The sequence below is a fragment of the Branchiostoma lanceolatum genome, chromosome 2 (genome assembly GCF_035083965.1).
Source record: "Branchiostoma lanceolatum isolate klBraLanc5 chromosome 2, klBraLanc5.hap2, whole genome shotgun sequence".
Lineage (NCBI taxonomy): Eukaryota > Metazoa > Chordata > Leptocardii > Amphioxiformes > Branchiostomatidae > Branchiostoma > Branchiostoma lanceolatum.
The window spans coordinates 12,181,307-12,190,573 of NC_089723.1; the positions used below are offsets into that span (position 1 = coordinate 12,181,307).

The following is a 9,267-nucleotide window of genomic DNA, read 5'->3' on the forward strand; positions in this document are numbered from 1 at the left end:
ATATCTCAGCGCCGCGTCCTGATCTTTCTGATTAGGGCACAAACAAGTCTGCAGACTCCGAATCTTGTGCGAGAACATCAAACAAAAAGATGGGTAAACAAGATGTCTAAATTTTCAAAATAGAGGCCATACAACGTCCAAAATCTACACACATAATTTACCGAATTTCATGACAATCCATCCATGGATACTTCTTGAGTTATGCTCTTCATACAAACGTTAAACATAAATTTACAAAATAGAGGCCATACAGCGTAGTAACAAGTCATAAACATTGTATCACAGCCAACAAATCTTTTATTTTTGTATTTAAAAAAGTGCAGAAAGTGACACTAGTGTGGTAGCGTACTATAAATACACTGAATATACCACACATGCTGGCGTCACTTTGCTTTTCGAAATCAATGCACGCACAGATGCTCCAGCCTTCCGAATTCGAACGGTATGGCAATGAAGAGATGGAAAAAGTAACAGTACTGCAACCTTAATCTATTCTCCAAGCAGAGGTTTCGGTCGAGTGGGGTAGGAGTGTCCGCCGGGAATTTTTGCGTTCCTCTAAAATCAACAATATATGCATCTCGTTGCATTTCGACTTTGATTCAGCATATGTCGCCTAGCAGTGTTCGGTTCGCCAATGCCATTGGCAACGTACTGCAACAGCTCGTTTTGTAACTAGAGGAGGTTGAATGAAACAAATACGCAAAGGGTCTGACTGGATGGAAACATTTAAGAGTCGTCAGGTGTTGAAATGGCCAAGCACGTAAAGTTGCCTGTCAGGTTCGTCACAATGCCACAATACTAAAGATTGTACACATTAAGAAGTCGGTAAACATATTATAAGAAGTACGTCGGCGGCAAACATTGTTACAAAGTTGAGTTCCCTATTTGAACTTGAGGTCCCCATGCAACAAATGACCTTTGCTTGACTCCTTGACGCCTCCTGTACTCGGAACAAGATGGCGGGTCGCGCTACGCTGGAGAAAGTCGAGTGGATCGACTACAGGGATTTCAGCCCGGAAGAGTTTCTTGAAGAGGCCAATGACTTTCCTCAGATGGTGCAAATCAGCGAGGGTTTCTATGGCGACGGAGAAATGTGGAGTTTCTCCTCGGGACAGATATTTAAGATCCACGGAGTTAAGACGCAAGAGAAAGTGGTGACCACAGTAGAGGGAGGGCGAGACACACCCGGAAGTAAAGTTGACAAACTTCATATCCCCCTCAACTATGGGGGGTATTTTGAAGTTTTACCCTTTGAACAAGAAGGCACAGACGTGGTCTACAACAGCGTCAAGGAAGTGGCTAGGAACTTTCCACGGTACGTCTGTGTTGATACCGATATGTCCGTCACAAGCGACATGGGCGGGGTTCGCTTGCACCGTGGAGACCAGATAGAACTGTTGGAAAACGCCAAGCGACCCACCAAGAATGGTCTGAAACCCTTTCTGAAGTGCCGTGTGAATGATGAAAAGGAATGTTTTCTGCCTCACGAATGCAGGGGAAGATTTCTGGTGATTCCCGACGAGAATTCTTACACCATATCAGACATCATAAAAAGGTAGGCTCGCCACGTGGTTCGCTGTTGGGGAATCATGCCCAGGGTTTGCATATACATTTTACTGCGTGTACAAAAGTTTAATTGTTGGTAGTAGTGTGGGTCTGTTTTCCGTATTCTCCAAGCAGAGGTGTGGAGGGAGGGAAGCGTTAAAAATCCCAGCCACACCTAGCCCCCGATGGAAGACTGCTTGAAGAAAACGTTTTCCGTAGCCTATCTACTGGTAGCCACAGTTCGGCCAAGTTGCGGCTAATGTTTGTCTTGCTGCCACTTATAGCCTTGTGTTTTTGGAAAATTCTTGGCTCACGGTCTACCAGATCAGGCCATCAAGCCAGGCTACCAGACCTTTCCGGACCCTCACATGAGATACAATGTATGTTGAAATTTCCTGGAAACAACTAACATATATGTTAGTTGTTTCCAGGAAATTTCAACATGCATATGGAAAATGCGGGTCTCGGGACACCTAGGCTACAGAATGTCCTATAAGTTGTACACTGTATCTTAAAACTAACCGAGAATTCTTCTCTCCTGGAAACGAAAAAGGAAGAAACTAAGTAAATGTAGAAACAGAAGTAACTATACTTATTAGTGGTCATCTTAGCCTTTAATGATTGATTGAAGACCTTTATTGTATGTTCGTGCCCCGAGGGGCTAGATACAGGTCGTTTAACACAAACCTAACTAACATCTAAGTGACATATACAGTGAAATATGTACAGTACGTACATTGTGTAAACATACATGGTAGAAGAAAGGGATAAGCTAAGCTAATCTAGTAAAGTCAACTTCTTCTCGCTTCTTTGTACATGTGTAGATGTATGAACAGATCATGTTTCTTATACAAGGGTTATCTAGACGCAACAAAAATTAATGGTTTACTAGTAAATAGAAGCAACGCGGTCGTACAGTATTACCACTTGCGCCACAGAGCCGTGGGCCACCACAGCACAGAGGAGCAATCATTGATATTCAGTATAACGTTATATGTGTACAAATCTCGCTCAAGAACAAAGTATTGTGGTTGCCAATCTGATTCCAGAAGAGGAAGTACACGTAGTCTCTTTCCTGCTCAGCTGAACTGTTTGGGAAAAGTTGGGTTATTGACTGATACAAACGGAAATAGACTTTTGGCAAACTCACGATGATGTATATCAATGTTGACTTATGCCGAGATGACAACTTAGCAATATTTGCATTATGCCAGTCACTTTTCAGAGTGGGGTTTACAATAGTAGTTTCCAACAAGAAAAATTAATGAGCTGATTAGAGAAAAGTACAGAATGAATGAATGAATGAATGATTGAATGAATGAATGAATGAATGAATGAATGAATGTATGAATGAATGAATTAATTAATAAATGAATAAATGAAAGACCTTTATTGTACATTCGTGCTCCGAGGGACTAGATGCAGGTCATCTAACATGTGACCTACCTAATATGAATGTGACATATACAATGAAATATATACAATACATACAATGTACGTTGATGAAGGTTAGACATCCAGGTAATAAGATACGCCAAAAATTCAGTCACTGTTTCAAAATTTTATCCAGTTGCTTGAGTAACTATTTCTGGCGTTCACAATGCATAGTGTAAACATACATAGTAGACAAAGGTGATAAACTAAGCTAATCCAGTAGAATCAACTTCTTCTCGCTTCTTTCTACAAGTGTAGATGTATACAAACATTGTCTACACGCGACGAAAATATAATTTGAATTCATCCGTTGCGTTTGAAAACTCGAAGTATGGGAATTTGTCATTAATACATTTAAAAGTACAATTCTTTCTTTATTGTAAAACAGTACAAGAAAATAAGAGTTGTTATTAACATCGGCTGGTGCAATTTCTATGCAAGCTTATTTCTGAAAGGTTGTTAAGATAGTCCCTGGGTGGTCTTAAAACTTCCAACTGCTTATTTCTTACATTCCGTGATTTGGGAGTCATTGGGACACAAAGTTCATTCGTGTTTACAACTTTTCAGATTCCCCCTCCCTCGCCGTGTGCAGTTCTTCGGTGGTTACATCAACTATTGCTCCCCAGAAGTGATGCAGTCATTGGGGTACTCGTTCGATGGTATCCTACAGTTGGAGGGAACCACGGTGGAAAAGTACCTTGTCGCCACCACACAGGGTCTGACCAAAACATCCAACGAAAACAAGAAAGATCTCCTGGTCATGCCTATCAAGGCGAAGGTAAGTCTAGAAGAGGGGACGAGGGTGGTCCATCTGTTGCATCCCGTTTCACCTTGCCAGTAGCCATGTAGAGGTATGTGGAAGCGAATGGGAAATACATTTTTGGCGACGCCTTCGGAGTAAGCCTGATGAAATAGTATTGAATAAATTTCAAATTTTTTTCCAGATCAAGTTTCTAGTCGCCAAGGGGCTGTTTGAGCGAAGTTCCGAGTACGAGACTGTCTTGACAGCCTTCAGCCGTGACTTTGACGTCGACAGGATGTCTGAACATCCCTACATGAGTTTTGAGTTCGCACCCCTGACGTACCCGGACGAAGAGGAGGCGCCGCCACCCCTGGCTCGGGGCCCGTGTGAGGAGCCGCCCGTGCCTGGTGCAGACGAACCTCCCCCGAAAGTCGACCGCTCCAGTAAGCCAGAGACGCTCGTGAGAGAGTTATCTACATCTTCACAAGCTGAAACAGGTCAGCATTTCGTCAGCCGTTGTACCGCTTCAGGAGATATTCAGAAGTGCTGTTTCATATCGTTATTCTGTTGGAATAAAAGCGATCTCTTTGTATTGACTATTCCACTCTCAGGCAAAGTATGCGGTCTTTCATAAGACCTAGGCGGAAAAGTTGTGTTTCCGGTTACCAAACTGACCCTAGAAAAAAAGCTGACGACCATAGATTTTTTTTTGGGGGGGGGGGGAGGCGACCGCTGGCGAGGGACATAAAAGTTGATGCACGTGTAGTAAACATTTCTTTGTTCAATTTATTCATATAGTTTGTCTTGTACTTGAAATGAAAAAAAATTGAATTTAAAAAAAAACAGAGAGCCCCTACCTAGGCCTACGCCCCTATTTTTTGTCAATATCGTGATCGGAAACACAGGCCTGATGATAATTCAATGATGAGACTTTCTATCCCGTCCCCGACCTCAGGGAACTACACTTACGACAGCAATGAGGAAGACTACGAGACCATATCCGACGACGACTATGATAGCGTGCCAGAGGGCATCGTACCCCCAACAAAAGGTTTGTAGAAAGCGCACGTCTTCAGAAGGGATGCATCTCCTTTCACCTAACGGTAATCCTACAAATTTGCCTCGAATTCAGTTCCTTTAAAAGTCACTTCTGAAAAACTAAAACTGAAATATTATAATGTTTACAGTTTTCATTTGGCACGTGCCCTTATATTGCCACATGGAATTAAATCACGCAATGATAAAGTGTCGGGAGGGGTAACGATTTTCCAGCGCTAAGAAATACAAATTTTGAAAATACAATAAAACGAATTCAATACATTTACAAAACTGATAGTTACTAATTATGCGGAAATAGAATAAACAGATTTGCTTGCACATGAACAAAATCGTTTGAGAGACTTTTTGAGACTTGTTGAAGACAATCGTCTACTATAGACGGTAGAGCCTGGAACTGAAACAGGATGACACTCAGGCTAATCTTCTCCACTGTTGGAGATAAGTTGGGTTGGGTTCTTCATCAGATTCACATGATGTGACCTGTGATGTTTTCAATTCAGGAGTGACCAGACCTGTTGTACCACCAGAAGAGGGAGAGTACGAATTTATCGACGAAGACCGGTCAGTCATATTGTTATCTTCAAGTATGTCTGTTTGTTTGCTTGTATTGCATACCCGGTAAACCGCCTCTTGGCGTAACACACCAGGGTTGTACTGAATTGTACAAGCCTCATATCAGGACAGATTTATTTGATCCACCGGCTTTACTCTTTTCTATAAGTGTGGTGGGTTCTTTTACGTGCTGCAAGGTCGGACTCTCCTCAAACCTCCATTTAATGTCCTATCCACGGGATATCCCTAACCGAAGCCCTACTCATTTTCACCCGAATAAAGTGAAGAAATTCGCCTTTCCCCAGGGTACGACATCAACTGGGCATGTCAGGGGATTCGAACCCCGGACGTCTGGGTTCTAGTGAACCAAACACTTTGCTATTGTGCCAAGCGACGCCAGAAGACGACTGAAGAAAACCTTCTTCGCCACTGTTTGAGAATTTGGGTTGGGTTATCATGCATATGCTGTGCTAACGTACGCTGACCTCTGTGTTTTTACCAAACAATGTCTATACTGTGTTTACCTTCAGGGGTTAGTGGGTGAACTTTACCCCCTTTTGTTCTCAGTCAGCTCAGGAGAATGTTACGGTGGCTACCGTGAAAGAAGTCAACGCCTGTTTACTTTTACGTTTAAACACTTACAGTAGAGATTGGGGGCTTGGTTGGGCAGTTCTCCTCATGATACACACAGGTTGTTTTACACATGTTGTTAATCGTAAGAGGTGTGTAAAACTATTGACGCATGGCGAGATAAGAGAAATGTTCGGGAAAGGGCACTTTACTAGCGGTTTGGCATGGTGCCAACAAGGAAGAAAATTCCACCAGACCAGGACTATATACCTGGCAGACTCCGGTGAACGTGAGCGGCATGTTGATATCGACGGTAACACATCCTGTGAGTACAAGATTGAAGCGAGAATGTGGAAAAGAGTCTGACATAAAGAGAAATAAATTAAAGAGAATGTATCGCCAATAACAAACAGTCATTAAAATCCAGTGTCCTTTGTAGTCTGAAATAAAACGTTTCGTTCTTTTCTGATCCAGGGACACGCCGCCTGGTGGCGCTGCTGCTCCTGCATCAAGACAGAAGACACACCAGCGTGATCAGACGCAGGCTAAGCAGAACCCCTTTGCCGCCGAACTCAAAAGTCTGTTCGCCCAACGTCCATTACACACGCAGTCGACTCCTATCAGCCAAGATCCAAAATTCAGCCCCATAAAGTCCACGACACAACCAACGGCCTCGCGTCCTACATTTGAAGTTAAAGTCAAATTGAAACCTCCAACATTAACAAAGCCGACCTCAAACCTAGCCGGCACAGGAAAGGTCGCACAAGGTCCAGTACTCCGCTCCGCCTCCCCCAAGTCCCCTCCTGCCAAGCCTCCTGTTGCACCAAGACGAAAAATATTGTCTTCCTCAGATGAACCAGGAAGCCCCGCCCGTCCAAGCCAGTCGCACAAGACTGGCCCCGACCCAAAGACAACAAAAGTGACGGGTCGGGTATCACCGCTGCGGGTAGTGGCACCCGTGGTGACTGAAGACGAAGATCAGAAAGAAGGAGGCGAACACATCAGCGTAATCCACAATACACAGAGGAAAACAGCAAGTGGGCAAAGAGAGGTGAGTGCTAAAATATCTCCATATATGATCATTTAGATATGGTAATTAGTGATTTATAAAAGTCTGCATTGTAAAACGGCGCAAGAATCTTTGTTTGTTACTTATCAAAGGTAATTAAATTTTTTGTTACTTTTCTTATTTTTCAAATTTACTTCAGCAACGAATATTTTCATTAAGTGCCCCTGAAACATTGATATCTTAAACTTCGATAAGTAAAGCTTAAACCTAACAAAAAGTGATAGAAATGTTCAGTACACCATTTGTTTTGCATCACACTTTTCATACAAGGCCTTTGAACCCTAATTTTAATCTGCTCTTCCCCTTTGCTCTCTGCTGTTATCCCTTTTTCTCACATTTTTATTCGAGCATACATTAGTACAGAACATAACATAACAGCGCATTTACTTTAAACGTTTTGTTGCTTTTCTGTTCTCATTATGAGCAGGTGTTCTCCAGCCTGAGTGACGTGCCTGCAGAACTCTCCCAACTGACTATCAAACAAGTCAGCAACTGTCTCCAACTGCTCAACATGGCCGAATATGTGCCGAGGTCAGGTGGTTTTCATTTTAGTAATAGAGACAGAATGTGCAGGGATTCTAGGGTATCAGTTCTGATCTATCTATCATCAAAAAAATCCTTTCGGCAGGGCGCATGTTTAAAGTCTTTTATTGCAGCCTCGCCATCTATCCATAACTCACACTGAATAATTCATCTCCCAATATTTGAATGCAACAGTTACCAGTGATCAAGCGAGTTTGTATCATTCTCCCCATGTTATCTCTATGGGAATTGTTTGTGACAAGAATTGTCAGGGGTGTCTGTGTGTAAAGTTTGGTCCCCAACATTTTGTTTACATTCTCCTTGTACACAACGCCCGTAGCCTATACAATATACCATGGGGAGGCTCTGCTAAACCGGGCTGAGGTTTCCACTTTTGTTGACGTGGCCTCTAACTAACTGTCAGCCAATCAGAGAATCGCCTAGATGTTTTTTTAGGTAAAGCCGATTGGTCGACAGCTGGTTAGAGACCACGCCCACAAAAGTGGAAGCCTCGGCCCAGACTTTCCCAATGTGTACTGTATAGGCCGTGGTCGAGGCTCTGTGTAGGGGATTGTTTGTTCCATGTAGATATTCGTTCGACTGACATGAGCCTTTACTTGTAGATTTGAGAGGGACCAGGTTGACGGTAACTTGATGTGTGACCTTGACCAAGAGATGCTGACAGAGATGGGCGTGTCACGTGTGCACAGCATGAAGCTCAAGAAGTTCATCAAGGGATGGCGGCCAAATGCAGACAACTGAGTCTTGGTGACTCTCACGTGCGTTAGGGACAGCACGGCAGGGCTTCTGCTGGCATAGTGCACCTTCATAGTGCATCTTCATGAGAATGAAATTGAAAGCAAATGAAAAAAATTAAGTTGCTAAGGCAGTTTGTCAAATGTTGTTGCGATTAAATATGTTACACCTGGCTGTGATTTATTTGGAGGGTACCAACGGAGGATCTGAATATTATTGCTGTATAATGCAACTGCTGCATAGTCCAAATTCAATGTCAAGTTGCTAGTATATCAAATTTATTCCGAAAATATTATCTACAGAACCAACATACTTTGCCGTTGAGTCCCCCTTTAAGCATTCGCAGTTGATCTGGGCTATATATCGACAAGTTGGGAAAGTATGACGTCAGTGTCAACTTCATTATCACACAGGAGGGACACAGGCCCGAAATTCACACGCATTTTTAGTAGCGACTCAGAAAACGCGTGTGTTAATCGGGCCACAGTCTCAAAGCACTGTGAGGTCATATGTTTCATTTGTAATTGGTATGTATTACTATAACCATGCAAATCAAAAATTGCTTTGTCACATTCTTAACGATCAGCTTTATTGCTTGTACTCTAATGCGTATATCCACTGCCAGACTGCAAAATTGCTACAAACTATAACTGAACATACATTGTTATGAATTCGGAAGCTAGTGGACATTGTCACGAATTGATAGTGAGCATAAGTCTTATCTATCATATATGAAATATACAATATATAGTTGTGAGTAACAACTTTTCATTTGATCTGCACATATTATATATCTGCAAAAAGTTTAATGTTACGTATCCGGTTGTACAATACATTACATGTGTAACGTTACCTATTAATATATTTGCTTGTTGCTTTTTTTCACGTACATTTACGCTCCATGGCACAGCAGTATTGGCCAAGTTTTACATGTACAGTCCATCATTGCCCTTCCACATCACACGCAAGTATAGAAAGTAACGTCTATGGTAACGAGACTACCAACACGATGCATGAT

General features: G+C 42.5%; 1 protein-coding gene across 1 annotated transcript; it reads left to right on the forward strand.

Moving 5' to 3' along the window:
* The first annotated feature begins 831 nt into the window (after positions 1 to 831).
* On the forward strand, positions 832 to 9,101 carry LOC136427476 (mediator of DNA damage checkpoint protein 1-like). Its single transcript, XM_066416351.1, has 8 exons — positions 832 to 1,555; positions 3,547 to 3,757; positions 3,924 to 4,218; positions 4,677 to 4,772; positions 5,281 to 5,341; positions 6,377 to 6,953; positions 7,399 to 7,502; positions 8,117 to 9,101. Exons 1-8 carry the CDS (start codon positions 957 to 959, stop codon positions 8,253 to 8,255), a joined length of 2,082 nt encoding a protein of 693 aa, XP_066272448.1. The 5' UTR covers positions 832 to 956; the 3' UTR covers positions 8,256 to 9,101.
* Positions 9,102 to 9,267: the final 166 nt, after the last annotated feature.

Bases quoted from the DNA above. Each gene is read 5' to 3' on its own strand.
- LOC136427476 (XM_066416351.1), top strand. From the start codon at position 957: ATGGCGGGTCGCGCTACGCTGGAGAAAGTCGAGTGGATCGACTACAGG. The intron at 4,219-4,676 runs GTCAGCATTTCG...CCCCGACCTCAG, and splicing joins ATCTTCACAAGCTGAAACAG to GGAACTACACTTACGACAGC. The intron at 5,342-6,376 runs GTCAGTCATATT...TTTCTGATCCAG, and splicing joins GAATTTATCGACGAAGACCG to GGACACGCCGCCTGGTGGCG.